This window comes from Triplophysa rosa, linkage group LG15 (genome assembly GCF_024868665.1).
Source record: "Triplophysa rosa linkage group LG15, Trosa_1v2, whole genome shotgun sequence".
Taxonomy (NCBI): domain Eukaryota; kingdom Metazoa; phylum Chordata; class Actinopteri; order Cypriniformes; family Nemacheilidae; genus Triplophysa; species Triplophysa rosa.
The window spans coordinates 418,581-436,488 of NC_079904.1; the positions used below are offsets into that span (position 1 = coordinate 418,581).

At 41.1% G+C, this 17,908-nt stretch overlaps 1 protein-coding gene across 1 annotated transcript in view; it reads left to right on the forward strand.

Moving 5' to 3' along the window:
• The window catches only part of LOC130566018 (polyphosphoinositide phosphatase-like), a 54,723-nt gene that overhangs the window by 26,616 nt on the left and 10,199 nt on the right, over nt 1–17,908 (forward strand). The window contains exons 9-20 of the mRNA XM_057353219.1: nt 1,551–1,684; nt 1,769–1,885; nt 2,303–2,348; nt 4,077–4,225; nt 4,307–4,473; nt 10,796–10,934; nt 11,863–11,921; nt 12,082–12,229; nt 12,331–12,414; nt 12,788–12,968; nt 16,487–16,578; nt 17,339–17,416. Of these exons, the coding sequence (XP_057209202.1) occupies nt 1,551–1,684; nt 1,769–1,885; nt 2,303–2,348; nt 4,077–4,225; nt 4,307–4,473; nt 10,796–10,934; nt 11,863–11,921; nt 12,082–12,229; nt 12,331–12,414; nt 12,788–12,968; nt 16,487–16,578; nt 17,339–17,416 (1,394 nt within the window). The remainder of the gene's footprint in view (nt 1–1,550; nt 1,685–1,768; nt 1,886–2,302; nt 2,349–4,076; nt 4,226–4,306; nt 4,474–10,795; nt 10,935–11,862; nt 11,922–12,081; nt 12,230–12,330; nt 12,415–12,787; nt 12,969–16,486; nt 16,579–17,338; nt 17,417–17,908) is intronic.

A 17,908-nucleotide genomic window follows, 5' to 3' on the forward strand; every position in this document is an offset into this window, starting at 1 on the left:
ACTTAAGAAGGACGTTCCACATTATTAAGCAGGCCACAGGTTTCAAGCAATATGGGAAAGAAAAAGGATCTGTCTGCTGCCGAAAAGCGTCAAATAGTGCAATGTCTTGGACAAGGTATGAAAACATTAGATATTTCACGAAAACTTAAGCGAGATCATCGTACTGTGAAGAGATTTGTGGCTGATTCAGAGCACAGAAGGGTTCGTGCAGATAAAGGCAGAATGAGGAAGGTTTCTTCCAGACAAATTCATCGGATTAAGAGAGCAGCTGCAAAAATGCCATTGCAAAGCAGCAAACAGGTATTTGAAGCTGCTGGTGCCTCGGGAGTCCCGAAAACCTCAAGGTGTAGGATCCTCCAGATGCTTGCAGTTGTGCATAAACCTACTATTCGGCCACCCCTAACCAATGCTCACAAGCAGAAACGGTTGCAGTGGGCCCACACATACATGAAGACTAATTTTCAAACAGTCTTGTTTACTGATGAGTGCCGTGCAACCCTGGATGGTCCAGATGGATGGAGTAGTGGATGGTTGGTGGATGGCCACCATGTCCCAACAAGGCTGCGACGTCAGCAAGGAGGTGGCGGAGTCATGTTTTGGGCTGGAATCATGGGGAGACAGCTGGTGGGCCCCTTTAGGGTCCCTGAAGGTGTGAAAATGAACTCTGCAAGGTATGTAGAGTTTCTGACTGAGCACTTTCTTCCATGGTACAAAAAGAAGAACCATGCCTTCCGTAGCAAAATCATCTTCATGCATGACAATGCACCATCTCATGCTGCAAAGAATACCTCTGTGTCATTGGCTGCTATGGGCATAAAAGGAGAGAAACTCATGGTGTGGCCACCATCCTCCCCTGACCTCAACCCTATTGAGAACCTTTGGAGCATCCTCAAGCGAAAGATCTATGATGGTGGGAGGCAGTTAGCATCAAAACAGCAGCTCTGGGAGGCTATTCTGACATCCTGCAAAGAAATTCAATCAGAAACTATCCAAAAACTCACAAGTTCAATGGATGCAAGAATTGTGAAGGTGATATCAAAGAAGGGGTCCTATGTTAACATGTAACTTGCCCTGTTAGGATGTTTTTGATTGAAATAGCTTTTGATTTCAGTAAATATGACCTCCTAATGCTGCAAATTCAACAAATGACCATTTTCAGTTTTTTACAACCTATGAAATGTTTTCAAACTCTGTTGTGCATAATAATTTGGAACAGTGCATTTTGAGTTTTTCATTTTTTAAATAAATACTGTTGTCAGTGGGAGGTTTGTTCAATAAAATTCCAAATGTACCCTAACTGTTGATTACTTGAAAATTATACTGACTGTCATTTGCATCGACAAATTAGGAAAACCAGAGAAAGATATCATTTGCATAATAATTTGGAACGCAGTGTATTCAAGCAAACATTGCGGCGTTCCGATCTGCGAGCGACTCTAAACATCTGAACGGTGGTGTATTTTGAAACATAGTTCATCTCATCAGTCCTTCACGGACACACACACTACACACTTGTGTATTAACACGTGTCGTGTGGTGTTTGATGTCAGAAGCGAGAGAAGAGAAGACACGAGAAGATCTTGAGCGATGAGCTTTATCCCACCATCACAAACCTCAATCAGTTTCTTCCTCCGGAGCACGGCATCGAGTACATCGCCTGGGACATGGCCCGCTACACAAAGAGGTGCGTGTGTGTGTGCGTGTGTGTGTGTGTGTGTAAACATCGTGTCTGTTGTGGAACTGAAGGTTTATTTCTCTGTGTCTTCAGTAAACTGTGTAATGTTTTGGATCGCTTGAGTATGATCGCAGAGAATGTGGTCAAGCGGACGGGTTTCTTTGTCAATCGACCGGACTTCTACTGTCATACCTTACGACCGGATGAAAGGTAAACATCGAAACATCATTTTAATAAGAATCACTTGCTGTCAATGCAAATCCTGTCAGGTGGATCTAAACACATTGTGACGAGTGTTCTGACATCTCATGTGTCTCACTCTTTTCTTTCTGCTGGTGAAGAATCAAAAACTCAAACTTGTTGATTTCATCAGAATGAATCATTGAAGAGAATAGAGCAGCGTGCAGGTGTGTGTTATCAGAAGTGCTCATGGGAAGGTTTTAGGCCTGACGTCTGACTCACGGCTGAACTCAATTGCAGCACTTTTCTTGTTTTTCTGCTCTTGTTGTTGTAAAATCTCGGATGGTTTTTACTCTGTTGTGATGTTTCCACATGCCAGAAGGTCCAGAGGTGAACGTTTGGAGAAAATATGGAGAAGTGTTGTCTGAAGATTCTCTTTGTGTGCAGGTGGGGTGATCTCGGAGGGATTGTGACACCGAACGGCAGGTTACAGGTATACTACAGCGTCAGCGTCACGTTACAGCAAAGATGTCAATGTCAATTTATTTCTATAGCACAATTAAACACAACAGCAGCTGACCAATGTGATTTACAACAAAAGCGCAGGCAGTTTAAAAAGAAAGAAAAACAAATATAATATATCCCTAAAAAAATAAAATGATAATATATACAGTATATATATATATATATATATACACATGTGCATAAATATACAGATGACACCAGCAGCTATAGTATGTTAAAAACAATAAAAATACTAAATTACCAAATGCTAAGATCTTAAAGTCCCAGTGAAATAAAAAATAACAATCCCTATTTTTTCATGAAATATTGCAGCGTTTATTGTTAATAGTTGATCAATGTGGCTCGTTCTCTTTTTAAAATTCGTGTGCCCTCATAATCTTCAGTTAAGATCTGAAAATGCACTTCCGCCCTGTAATGACGATCCATCTCAAATGACGTATGTTAGACGGCTTGGGCGGAGCATCCGTCAACTCCTCCCCTTCAACGGTCAGTCTGCTGCCAGTTTCATTTCAAAATGCAACGGCTGTTTTTATACATCCAATCAAATCGCAGCGAAAGACGAAAGCCACGCCCACTATCTTTCTCATTAGAAATTCCATTTCACTCGGACATGCGTCAAAATACAGAAGTAAAACCAAGATGCGTCACTGCCATTGAAATGAATGGGGAGGAACTTAACGCTCAACATGGCCGCCGTTGCCAAGCTTTGCGCATGCGTTTTTTAACGCAATTTGATCATAGGAAACAAACGTTATGTTATGTTTTACATAATTTTTTTAATTACGAAATAACTGCCCGGAGGCGTGTTGCAAACATGGCCGACGGGTGACTCCACTTCCCTAAACGGACTTTGGTTACAGTCACGCTGCATATCACACATATCATACACGCTACAATAAACACGGTTTAGTATGCTTATTTATCAGGAATAAGGCCGTGTTCACACTTGAATTCTTTTTTGACAAGAAAAATATGACAACGCGTGCAGCGTTGTGGTTACAAGTAGCATCCGGCAATGTTCAAAGATAGCATTTGTGCACGAAGGCCGCTAGAGAGAGCGTAAGTCTATTTGAATTATAAATGGAGAGCGTCTTTGCAATAACCAATCACATATTTAAAAACTACAATACTAATTTCTGGCTAGAAATGCAATCAAAGTTATTGAAAGTAAAAATTAAACTTACGTCTATACAAAACTATGCTCCAACGGGCGTTTTGACCGCCAATTGATTTTTCGAGCTTGAGCCTTCTCGACCAATCACGTTCCTTGCATGTTGTTATGGAAACGACAGGTCTCTGTCATTAGTTAGCTGTGAAAAAAGTGATTGACGGAAGGTGTAGCTGCAGAAAAAGGTGCTGGCGTTTAAAAAAATGCTGCTTTTACACTAGTGTCTTCAAAAAAGAAGTCAAATGTGAACACGGCCTAAATCATGACTGTTATTTAGAAAAAAATTCACAGGTGGCTCCACCCCTGAACTCACATGGTCCGTCTTGATGTTCTTATGATACCGATGATGCACAAAAAATATTTGAACAGTAGAAAAATGACACGCTTCCCCTTTAAACACCACACTGCCGTCTGATATCATAACATTTGACGTGTCCATATTTGTGATATTTATAAATGAAAGCACAGGTAGTGTTTGTTCAGGTTTGTGTGTGTGTGTGTGTGTGTGTGTGTTGTTGTGTTGTTCAGACGGGCGTTTTGAGGACGAACTGTGTGGATTGTCTGGACCGAACCAACACAGCCCAGTTCATGGTGGGCAAATGTGCTCTGGCGTATCAGCTGTACGCTCTCGGCCTGATAGACAGACCCAAACTTCAGTTTGATACAGACTGTGTCAGGTAGCTGATGTTCGTCTGTGTGTTGTGATGAAATGATGGGATGGTTGAATGTGAAGATGCTGATGTGTTTTATGTTTGTAGATTGTTTGAGGAGTTATACGAGGACCATGGAGACACTCTGTCTTTACAGTACGGTGGATCACAGCTCGTCCATCGAGTGAAGACGTATCGTAAGATCGCTCCCTGGACGCAACACTCCAAAGACATCATGCAGACGCTCTCGCGTTACTATAGCAATGCCTTCTCAGGTAACCAATCAAACACTTCCTTAGGTTTTAAGCTTCTTGTTCTTTTCTTAGTATTTTTTGGCAGTAATAAAGAAAGCGACGTCCTGAGCAGATGTTTCTACAATATTTCTGATGATCCTCAGGTTTCATTAAACCATCAAATTATGATGATGAATGAAGCACCTGCACATCAGGAAGAAATCATCTGTTACTGTGTGAAACTTCTCTTCTGTCATGCTTTACTAGACCTTCATCTAACAGTAATAATGTGTTAATGAATCACGTTTACAAGAGCTGTGGAACCAGAGAGAGACATGTGTGAGCAATTATCTCATCTCTCTCTCTCTCATGAATTATTCAGATTTGCCTTTGTGCTGCTGGGGGTTTTTGTGTGAATGATGATTATGACACACGGCCGGTAGTCATGATGGATGGCAGTAAAACTCTTTTATTGTATGTGTAGTTTTTAGGGTTGCGCGGTGTGCCGGTACGGTAGCATCTCGATGCTAAAGCTTCAAAATTCCCGCTCTGTTTTGTAGACGGGTAAAGCCGCGGTCAGACTTGACTTTGAGCATGCGAAGATCGTTCGGACGGTGCTACGAAAATGGGCGGGCGCAATTCCTCCATTTTTTACATTTCCGTACCGAGAGGTCACGCTGTGACGTTTTGATCTTCTATTGATCTCACGCACTCACGTGACTGGAATTCGTAGGTCAGAGTTCACCAAACTTCAACTTTGCTACGCAGCGAAATATCGTTGGACGGGCTTGCGTTTCCGGTCAGTCGCATTCGCATGCGCATGAATGGAAGTCAATGGAGGGAAAAGTCAAGTGTGACCAATAATGTTGCATATGCACATTGACGTTCATTTGAACACTTTCATCTGTCTTTTTGCGGTGTTTCTCTGCTAAATGAATCCGTGTTTTGAACGAGTCGGGCGAGATGATGATTCAGCGAGTCATTCATCAAGACACTTGCTTCGTTCTTGAGTGAGTTGGTTGAATGACTCACTGACACAAAAAAATTGCCGCCACCTACTGGCCGTTTTAGTCACATTTAAAGTAAGCCTTACACTTTCCTTTATAAGCATTGCTATAAATGCAATTTGTCGCAGATTGATTGAATTAGTTCAAATGTTTAAAAAATGTCTTACTAGTTACTACAGTAAACGTTGCTAAACTGACTAGACACAAGGGTTTTTAAGTCTTACCACAGTAAATATTATAGTATACTACAGTACAGTATTTGCAGTACAGTATCAAATTACTACATTTAATACTACAAATATTGTAGTGTGCAGTATAGTACAGTCCACTAAATACACCATGTTTCATTTAGATCTGAGTTTAGGGAATTTTGGTGTATTTTGTGTATTTTAATTATGAACTTGAAACAGCATCGCAATACTACTTGCTTTGGTATGGTGATATTTCATAAGATATAGTATCGTCAGATATGTTTCTGCTACCGTGACAACCCTAGTAGTGTGATTGGCATTGTTTCGACTCATTCTTGGCTCGAATGTGGAGGTTTTCTCAGTGAAGTTTTCATGTTTGTCTCTGTCTGGATTCTAATGGCTGTTGTTTGCTTTGGGTCGCTCATCATTTCCCGACCTGATTTGACTCTTTTATTTGTGTGTTTCTATGGTTATAGCTCTTCTCAGTGTGCCATGGCAACAAACTCCAGTCTCATCTCTGTGGTGCGAGCGTCTGTCAGCAGCTCCATCCATCCTCTCATGAACCTTCAGTCTTCATCATGTGTCGGTTATGATCAGAATCACACTTGTTGTCTCTTTCCTGTTATTTCAGGGCAATTCCAGCGTTATGGACGTGACATAAAAACGCTCGGGGAATGTATTTGTCACCAATATATTAAACCATCTTGTTCATACTTTACTAAACCCGTGTCGATAGTCTAAACATCAGAAATATATCAGTCTATGGCAAATAAGGCAAATAAACATGCGTTACGGATGTGACAATAATGGACATGGTTTTTGGGAGACGACAAATTTTGTAGGTTTCTGTGAATTAAAATGCACAAACCTGAAGCAATTATACCCAACAAATGAAGAAGAGATGCCTCTTTATAGAACATCAAATACTTTACTTTATTTTCGTGTGTGCATTTATGAGGAATATGGACCGACAATCCTGAAAATGGCACTGAAAAATCATGCACTAAAAATGAAACAAATGCTTTAAACTTGGGTATCTGAACCACCATGTTGATATCTGTGCTGTTAACACAGTAAAACCTTTGCTTTAAGCTTTGAGTTGTCCTTCAATCGTTGTGTTCTCAGATGCAGTCAGTGTTCATTGTTAATGGATTGTGAGCTGATGATGGTTTTAGGATCCGAGCGAAATCTAATCTAACTGAGATGATTTCTGTTATTGCTCTTTAGTTTATTGTCTGAGGTGGCACATTTCAATAAAGATGTTATTATGATACGACCTGCAGATACGCTGCGTTCACCGCTGACGTTGGGTTCAATGATCTGGGGACTGTTTTGTGTTTCTCCACTTTGTTTCAATATCGACAGCGTCATTTAGCGGATGTGCTTTATAATATCACGGAGAAGAAATTCAGTCACACTTTATTTTAAGGTCCAGTTCTCGGTATTAATAAGCCATTAGCTACGACTTTTGCTCAGCAAACTCCTAATGTGTTGCTTGTCAATCGCTAGTAAGGAAGTTGTTAGGTTTAGGTATTGGCTAGGATTAGGGAAGTAGAATATGTGCTTTATAAGTACTAATGCTAATAATAGGCATGCTAATAAGCAACTAGTTAATATTGAGATTTGCTCCCTATACTAAAGTGTTACCGAATATTCAGTATGGCGTGTGTTTGAATGTTGACTCCTGTGAGGCCTGTGCTGGTTGTCATGACGATGGCAGGATGTCATTCACACAACAGTTCAGTATACAGAAGGACAGGTGTCGTTCAGGTCAGATGATGTCGTGTCTGAGTTGATGGTTTCAGCTGAACTCCTGCAGATTAAATACTGTATGAAGTGCTGAACGCGGTGAAACTGGTGAAAGTAAGAGAGAGTTGTGTAATAGAACTGAGAGCCCGGCGTTCATGGTTTCAATGGCTGTTCTGTTAAAGGGGTCATATGACACGGAATGACAGGGGTCATATAAAGGAATATTATGGTTTGTTTTAGATGTAACTCAATGTGTCTACAGGATTTAAGGTTGATAAACGCTGTATTTTCCACACACCGTGCATGTTTGTATCTCCTCTTTGCTCCGCCTCTCTGAAACACGCGGATGTTTATCAAAGCTCATGGCTCTGAAAAGCGAGGTGTGCTGTGATTGGCCAGTTCACCAGTGCGTAGTGATTGGTGGAATACTGCAAGCGTGTGAGGGAAATGTGACGCCTCTGACCATATCTGGAACATCAGGTTCCTCTTCAATTGTACTGACAGGTACGCCCACCTTACTTGCGTCTACATTTGGGCGGTCTTAGTCAAATCAGACCACCAACTGATGTAGATTTGTGGGGGTGTGGCTACACGAGGTGTTTCAGACAGGTCTGGTGAGCATTCGCCTTTACATAGAATGACTCTTTTGCTCCCACACTTTCATTTTTGCAATTTTACACGTCTCATACATGCATGAGCGACTTATAACACACCAGAGACACAGAAAAACACGGATTCCCGTGTTGTAAAATAAACAGATTCGTTTATTGTCAATGTTTAAAGCCGCGGTCAGACTTGACTTTGAGCATACGAAGATCGTTCGGACAGCGGTACTAAAACGGTACTAAAATGCGATTCCTTCATTTTTTACATTTCTGTACCGAAAGGTCACGCTGTGACGTTTTGATCTTCTATTGGTCTCACGTGACGCGAATTCGCAGGTCAGAGTTCAGCAAACTTGAACTTTGCTACACAGTGGCTGTGTCTCGTTTGGGAAGGCTGCATCCTCCGGAGGTCTCATTTGAAGCCTGCTACGTCATCGAGGCGGTCTCGTTTCATAAACGCAGTTAGCACCCTTCTAATGCGACCTACTTTCACCAGAATTCGGAGGACACATGAGCTGTATCCTTGGTTGCTTCGTTGCTAGAGATAACCCACAATTCTTTGCGTCGGCCAGCGTCTGTTATTTGACGGCAGAAGCTGCACATTCAATCAAATATGTGCCGTTTAAATGTTAACAGTTTACAATTTGTGTCACGTTTTTTAAATCTCAGCAGGCAGATGTAAACAGGTTTACAAGTGTTTAGTGATTTTTAAACGTTTTAAAACAGTAAGGCAACAAATGCTAAATTTGTTTAATATTTGGCATTGTTTAGGGTAGAAGTAACCATCTTTTTACCTCTACAATCATGTAGAAATCATTTTAATTAATTTGACAGGTGTGCGAGTGCAACGTGTTGTCATAGCAACGTGGTACTTCCTGTTTCCTTTTCTGCCAGTATGTCCTACGTCTTGTTTAATTCTAAGTTGAGAATTCTCCGTATACCGCATCCTTTAGAGGACGATACCTCCGGAGCCTTACGAAACGAGACACAGCTAGTGAAATGCGAAATGTCATTGGACGGGCTTGCGTTTCCGGTCTGTCGCGTTCACATGTGTATGAATGGAAGTCAATGGAGGGAAAAGTCAAATGTGACCGCGACTTAACGCCTTGTGACTAAACAAAGGGCGCCAATAGCTGTCTCGTTTTATTTTTAGCATCTTTCATCTTGTGCTTCAGGCTGATAAAATCATGATTCACGGGAGATCTCGTGCTGTTTTCTGAAGAAACTCTCTGTACCAGACTTGGAACTTTAATCAAACTCTCGAATGACTTTTAGATGATTATCATATCACAGCGCTCGTGTTATGAACGGGTCCAGGTCACCCCAAAGACCGAGTACGAGTACCAATATTTTTTTCTGGAACTCGCTGATACTGATGCCTGTACCTTTTCACAACACCGTGAGACTAATAAAAACAGAACAGCGTCATAATTACAAACAGCTCCACCTTAAAGGGACAGTTCATCCAAAAATGAAAATGCTGTCATCATTTACTCACCCTCAGGTTGTTTCAAACCTGCATAAATGTCTTTGTTTTGTTAAACACAAAGAAAGATATTTGTAAGAATGTTGACAATTTTCAGTTCTGTGACATCATCCACTACCGTAGTAGGCAAAAAATGTTGTGTTTTTTTGTTCTGTTGAACACAAAGTGAGATATTTTGAAGAATTGAGGAAAATGAACAGTTCTGGGGCACCTTTGACCACCATTTAATTCTTCCTACTATGGCAGTCAATGATGTCACAGAATTGAAAGTTGCTAACATTCTTCCAAATATCTTTCTCTGTGTTCATCAGAACATTTATACGGGTATGGAATGACATGAGGCTGAGTGCATGATGACAGCATTTTCATTTTTGGGTGAACTGTCCCTTTAAACACATTATGAAAAAATAAATGATTTGATGTGCTCGTCATTTATACGAGTACATGAGCGTAGTATCGGGTGCATCCCTACCATAAGCACCAATGAGAAATATTCACGTTTTCCTTTTTGTGACCCTAAATCACGTTGTTTTATGACAAATGTTTTTTTCTAGATGTAAACAAGCTCTTTTTGTACCGGGTTAACCTGACTTTTACTTTACAACAGTGAGAGAAAGTCTGCGCGGAAAACGCGAGCCGCACTGCTTTCTCATGCGGCATTCTGAAACGTAGAAATATTTTCATCTAGATGCGGCGCCTAGAAAAAGAACCGCGCATGCGCATCGCGGCCGCCTCGCTCCCTAAGTCCTGATTCCCATTTCGTGTCTTTTCCGCGTATTTGTTATTTTAAATGTAGACCTGCGCATGCGGTGCAGCGTCTGCGCCGCATCGAGATGGAAATAGCTTTTTGGCGTGCCGTGCGCACACCGCGGGTCATTTGAAGAGAGAAAGCGGCACGGCTCGGGTTTTCCACGCGGTTTTAGACGCGAAATGTGATTCGCGCCTTATTGAGCACTCTTGTGGCACGTCTACATTTAAAATAACCAATATGTGCGTGCAAAAGACGCGAATGTCCCGTAACAAATCACTTTACTCTTGTAGCTGACTCTGCATTCATGTCTTGAGTTTGTGAAAAGGCGTGTCATTAAATTCTCAATAATGTACGTACCGTGAGAAAGTCAAATAAACACCTGTCTGTCTGTATAGTAGCTGATGTTTCTATGATGTGACGTTATGATGCTCAATGGGTTTTTAATGCTCTAGATCAGTTTTTAATGCTCTTTCTGCTGTCATCCGTTTCGTCTGAATTTAGCTTTGGCATGATGGAATGATGCTGAATGTTCCAGTACACAAAATCAAGTCTCTCTCTCTCTCTCTCTCTCTCAGATGCAGACAGACAGGATTCTATCAATCTGTTCCTGCAGGTGTTCCAGCCGTCTGAAAGTAAACCTCACCTCTGGGAACTGCCCACAGATTTCTATCTTCACCACAGTGATACCATGATTTTACCCCAGCACAGACACAGGTCTCTCTCTCGCTCAGTGTTTGCTCTCTGTATTCTCAGTGGACTTTATGGTTTTTAAGAGAATAAGACGTTGAGTTGAGAGCTGTGACCCACTTCTGTTGACTTCACGCGCACCTCACGTGCTTCTTTAAAACGCTTTTGTGATGTCACCTCACCTGCATAATTGACGCTGGCTGGTGTTCAGATGGTCAGTATGAGAAAGAAAACCTCGAGTGATGCTTTGACTATTATCAGACACAAACAGAAATCAGTCTGCGCCCATTTATAAGGAAATGATACCATCAAATACTTCTTGAATCAAGAGTTTGTGTTCTGGAACAGTTGAACTTTTGTGTTTGCATTTTCTATTTAACCTCAATAATCGGTGTGTGTGTGCGCGTTCATGTTTGTATATCCCGGTGGGGACCTAAACCTGAATACACACCAACACATGGGGACTCGTGTCACTGTGGGGACCAAAATTGAGGTCCTCATGGGCACAAAAGCTAATAAATTGTACAGAACAATATTTTTTACAAATCTAAAAATGCAAAAAGTGTTCTATGATCTTTAGGTTTAGGGATAGGGTTAGGGATAGGGGATAGAATATACAGTTTGTACAGTATAAAAACATTACGCCTGTGGACTGTCCCCACGGAGATAATAAACCAGACGTGTGTGTGTGTGTGTGTGTGTGCGTGTGTGTGTGTGTGTGTGTGTGTGTGTGTGTGTGTGTGTGTGTGTGTGTGCGTGCGCGTGCATGCGTGTTGTACTGTACATAAACAAGAGTCATTTCACTTCAATATCAAGAATAAGAAATTGTGAAGACAAATGACTGAATGTTGTGCATTATTTTGTCTTTGTGATTTACTGTGGTACAGTGATGATGTGTTATAGTAATAGTGTGGTGTTGTGTAGTGATTGTGATCATGTTGTGTTTTTCTCTCAGTTACACACACTGGTGGTCTGCTGATGTTCTGATGTTTCTTCCGTTACCATCTGATGAAGGTAACACACGCACAGATACACACACTTACGCACACACACACACACACACACACACACAGACAGACGTACACGCACAGACAGACACAAACACACACACACGCTCACAGACACTCACAGCATTGAACTTGATTGTCACAGTATATTGTTTCTTGTGTTTCAGGTCAGAATGAGGAGAACAGTAAGAGAGTGTCGGTGAGACGCGTGAACAGATTCGATGAGAGCATCGACATTTACAGCGAGTTCTTCAGTCCCTATGAGCTCACCTCATTCGACGACATGTTCAGCATCGCCATGACCAACTCCGCAAGGTCAGCTCCACCACACATGATGACAGAAACACACAAGCTCGTGAGAGTTTCATGCGACAGCAGCTGGATTCATGTTTCTCATCATTGTTGTGTTTGTTCAGGGAGTTTATGCCCAAGACCGTTGGGCTTGACCCGAGTCCGTTCACCGTTCGCAAACCAGACGAGAGCGCCAAGTCAGTGCTGGGGTGAGTGTGTGAGATCATGTGACGTACCGACACACATGTCATGTACCATAAAACAACACACGATATCACTTCATCGCTCGTGTGTGAATGTTGACTCACCCGAGCAGCATCTGTCTGCTGTGAATCTGTGTTTATATCATGAATATATTGAAATCCACATGCGCCAAACATCTCTTCTCAGAAATGATTCTGTGATTCTGTTTTGTTTTTTGTGTCGGGACACACCGTGAAAAATACACCAGGCCTGTATGATGTGAAACAGTGTTATTATTGATTTGGTTTTGTTTTCTCTCGTCTCTCGTGTGGTGTTGTAAATCTGATGAGACATGTGTTTTCTGTGGAGAATCTCAGATGTCGGTCTCTTGTTGTCCAGTAATAAGTCGAGTAAAGAGGAGACGGTGCTACAGAGAAAGACGGCGGCCAGCGCTCCTCCTCCACCCAGTGAAGAGCAGATCTCCAGCAGCTCTGAAGATGACTCTGAGGAAGATCGTGAAGATGACACCACTGCCTCTCAACGCTCCACACCCGTCAAACTGTCTGACCCCACACACGAGGTACATGATCCCTCTGAAGTCTGCGCTTCTCATGTGACCTTCAAACCAAACATCACGCTCTCACAGAGACCTGACAGTCGAGCCTCATTTGGGTTTTATTCCTCACGCTGGAAACTGAGCGCAGTGCATCGTGGGATACACTGTGTGTTCCGCACGCACACACACACACACACACACACACACACACACACACACACACACATTAGTATACGAATTCATACTGCATACTACATTCTTCAAACAATAGTGTAGTAGTGTGCTGTTCATTCAAACACATGGCGATGATGATTCAGTTTCATTAGTGCAGGGGTCTTCAACTTCTTTTCTTTGAGGGCCAGATTACAAAAGTATAAATAGGATGCAGGTATAGGGATGTAACGGTTATCGATAAACCACGATAAAAACGTCCAGCTGTTATTAATATCATGTCAACCTATCGTTACTAACGGTAACTACTGTCCAGCATCAGCCGAAGATTGCAACAGTATAACAGACAGTATAACAGACGCATTATGACACGTGTTTCCTTCATTTATGTCAGGAGTGCAAAATAAAGAAGCAGAATAATGTTATTGATATGAGACATATTCATCTTTGTCTGCTCCCGTTTATTTCTGATCACAGGGCTTTTAGTGCAAAAGTGTGCATATTGGGGTAAATACTGTATATACTGAAACACCATGACTTGATATTTCTGTAGACAGACTGATGATTTTAACTCTTATGGCTGCAGGTGTCTCCTGGGTCCTAAAGTACACCCGTTACACTTGACACGTGCAGACAGATGATTTGCTGATTTGGGTTGTGTTTAAATGAATGTCTGATTTACTTCAGGTCGTTTTCAACCTTAACACGAGACACTTTTACGGCTAGGATTAATATTCGTGTTATTTATTTGATTTTTGGACATTCCCAGCACGCGTGAACAAAACCGTGATAATACTGATAACCGTGATAATTGTGTTCACTATAATCAGGATGTAAAACATTTCATACCGTTACATCTCTAGATGCGGCTCAGTTTTTTACCATATTATCATTTCTTCTGTTTTTTGCATTTCTGTTATTTATTGCATTTTGTTCCTTTTGTAGTGTTTTTGGTGCTGTTGCTTACAGGCCATATATTAAAACATGCACACAGTTATTGCATCCAGTATTTGTGCATTTTCATGATATTTAATTAAAAGGGATTGTCTTTTTAAATGAGTTTTATATTCTTTAATACATTAGTTTACCCAAAAAATAAAGGTCTGTTCATTTCCCACAGTCCCCCAGTACTTCCAAGATGTGGGTGACATTGTTTTTTCAAGAGATATCTATGAAGATATTTGGTTGAATGAATGAAAGTCAAAAACGCTAATACGTGAAGCACAAAAGTAATCCCTGCCCCGTGACGTTAAACTGCTGTCTTTTATAAAGCGAACGCTATTATCGCATCTTCGGGTGAATCCAATCACATTCATGTGCCCTGCGCACTAAGAGTTCTAGAGGGAGATGAACAGCTGTTTAAATCATACATAATAAATGCAGTAATAAAAACAACATCGTTTCTTCCTTATCTGAGACGACAGTGCGCGTGGTGTAGCACTCTTCCTGCAGTTACTTTGATGGGCGATATGGCCCTAAAACTTGTTGGACTTTAAAGGCAGTCCTGCATGTTCAAAAATTTGTACTGAGACGTTCTTCAAAATTAAGCAGAAGTTTTATTATCAGATGTAAAAAGGTAACAAAGCTTTGGGTTGTCAGACGATCTCCTCACTCCATAAAAAGCCAACAACCACAAATATTCAAAAACACCCATATTTATTAAGTATGTGACGTCGCTCGTATCTTCTGACTCCTCCTCTGCTTTTTAAGGAGTGCTGCTCCATTTCCACCAATCACCGTGAAGTCCTTTTTCTTAGTTCCTGTAAAATAACATTTCAAAACGTATATCCTGTGGTCAGTCGCCAGTCCTGAGGAATGTTCTCCAGGACAGTTTCTTTTTGGGGAGCGGTCTCCTAGAAACAGTTCCCTGTGGCCGGACAACATACCAACATTCTTAACATTCTTTTAGTAAAAAGAAAACACTTAATCATCTAATACTTTTAATTATGTAGCGTTGTTTCTTAATCCTATGATTCATTAAAAACACATCACAACTCATGATTATACTTAAAACATATGCAGTGGATTGATTCATATTATTTCTTTTCTTTATGACTCTTTGTGACTCTTTGTGTGTGTGTGTGTGTGTGTGTTGATCTAGATAATTTATGGCTCCAACCCCCATTTGCCACAGTAACTATTTTACTGAGTAAGATAGCAAGCACATGACAAAATCACACAGCTTAATGATTTAATGAAAGAAAACACTTATTGATTATATTGATATTTAAATCATACTTTTATCTGAAAAATATTCCCACAAACTCTATCACGATCATTGCTGCTATTTGTTGCGATAACGATACAAATGACGATATATCTATAACACCATCCACCGCTGAAGTGCATGTAGTCTAGAGCCTCAGAAACACAAACATTCATCAAAAAGTCAAACGGCTCCTAAAATATACCTACAGTATTTTATTTGTGTAAATATAAAATATAATAGTGACATTCGGCTTCAAAAGGTTGTAAAGAAAAATGTAATTAACTTAAACTCAATAAACACATCATGTCATACTTAAACTGTATATATACTATTGTTGGGCGGAAACGATCGATCGCATCACGCTGTCAATCACTCTCTCTTGAACTGTGTGAACCTTCTCTTCTCACAGCAACATACACTGAATCTGTCTATGACTCGCGCTACAGAAAGAGAACAGAGAAATGCGGATAAAAGAAATCTAATTAAATAATCCATGCTTTCATACGCTCATAAACGTATTTAAAATAACGTAACACAAACTCGCATGTGTACTGTATGTGAACAGGCAGCAGTGCTGTGTCGCTGTGAGAGCACATGTGGCGCGAGCTGCGCACGGGACGCTCCGTTCATCCTGTACATAACAGGCAAGAAATCATACTAAACTGTTTGCGCACGCGCGCATAACATCTAACGAATGTTTAAATAAATACTTTTAGCCAAACTAAATGTTGTGGTGTAACGTATTATGACTATCAACGAATACTTAAACGAATTAAATAAAACGAAAGTGAAACTAAACATGAACTCGGATGCATCTACAGGTGCCAAATAAACGAGATATCTCTCTTCTCTCTCTCTCTCTCTCTCTTCTCTCTCGTCTCTCTCCTCTCCTCTTCCTGCTCTCTCTCTCTCTCTCATCTCTCTCTCTCTCTCTCTCTTCTCTCTCTCTCTCTCTCTCTCTCTCTCTCTCTCTCTCTCTCTCTCTCTCTCTCTCTCTCTCTCTCTCTCTCTCTCTCTCTCTCTCTCACTCTCTCTCTCTCTATGTGAGGAGTAAAAGCTCGTTACACAACACACCAGAGGGAAATCCTGCTCGTCACCTCCGATAACCTCTACATTAAGAGTGATTCAAGTTAAACTAAACATGTGACCTTTGACCTGTCAGGATCCGCCGAAGCATCTGCCGCCGGTGAGAGAGACGTATGGACTCAATCTGTCGGCGTTTCCTCCGGATGATGATGTCCTCGTATATCGCAGGTCAGAATAAATTCTTGAATTCTGCTCTTCTCACGGTTGTTCGCACTTTAAAACACACTCCTGCTCTTAAAGCCCGTTCGTAACGACATCTGTAACTATAAACTATAAACATGTTTATTTTATTTTCACATGTGAGGCCTTTACATTGAATCACACTCGTATTGTTCTTCTGTATTATTACCGTTTATGTCTCAGATGTTGATCAAGCGTGATTCTTCGTATAATTCTTGTAATTCGTAATCATTCTCTGTTAGAAAGTCAATGTTTGTTTCCATAAATAATAAATGAAAAGTAATAGTAATATGATTTATAAGTGGCTGCAGGTGATTGTGTGAGGTTTTTTCATGTTATACTGCCTATAAGAAATGAATTCAAGATTAAAAGCTGTTCACGTGAAGACCCCTTCAAACACTAGACAACATCATCACACATGATCTCGTTGTCATACGAATACGTTGTATTAAGGTTTTTTTAAAAAGCACAGTGTATATTTCTATATCAGAGAGTCATACGGTTGTGTTTGTGACGTCTGTTGAAGTCATTGTTCAGATGGTTGAGTCACGTGTGACGCGTTCAAGACCATCAGACGACATTCTTGCCATGCTGATTTATAGCTGAAGGGATTCTCTGACTGGCACTTAAACACGTTTGTGTCGTTCTGTCTCCTGTGCTGAAAAACACCAAACCACATGCGTGTATGCACTGAACTTACACTTATTTTTCTCTCAGTCATCAAAAAAGTGTGTGTGTGTGTTTATAGATTCGCTCATCTGGGTCAGAATCAGCACAAGGTGGAGAGACATCAGGAGAGCAAGAAATCAGAGCGCATCATCAACCTGTGAGTCTCACACGCGCACACACGCGCACACACGCACGCACGCGCACACACACACACGCGCGCGCGCACACACGCAGCAGGTGTGTGTTTCCGTATGTTTACGTAACACATGTTCATGTTTCACACTGGATTGTCATTAGTGATGGAAACTCGCCGTGTTTCATCTTCATGAATGCCGTGTTCACATTAACACCTCATTGGCTCCAGAAGGTGCAAAGCAGCTCGTGTGATTGGTGGTGCGTTATATGGAAAGGTCACAACTGCACTCCGCATGTGATGTAGTGTGTGTTTGTGTGTGCTTTTGGAAGAAAAAACACTCTCAAAAAGTGGTACTTCCTGTCTCTGTGTGTCTGAGATTAGATTTAGGTTTGTGTGGAGACGGAGACTCTGGCTTGATAATTAGATGAAGGAGAGAGAGAGAGAGAGAGATAGTGAGAGAGAGAGAGAGAGAGAGAGAGAGAGAGAGAGAGAGAGAGAGAGAGAGAGAGAGAG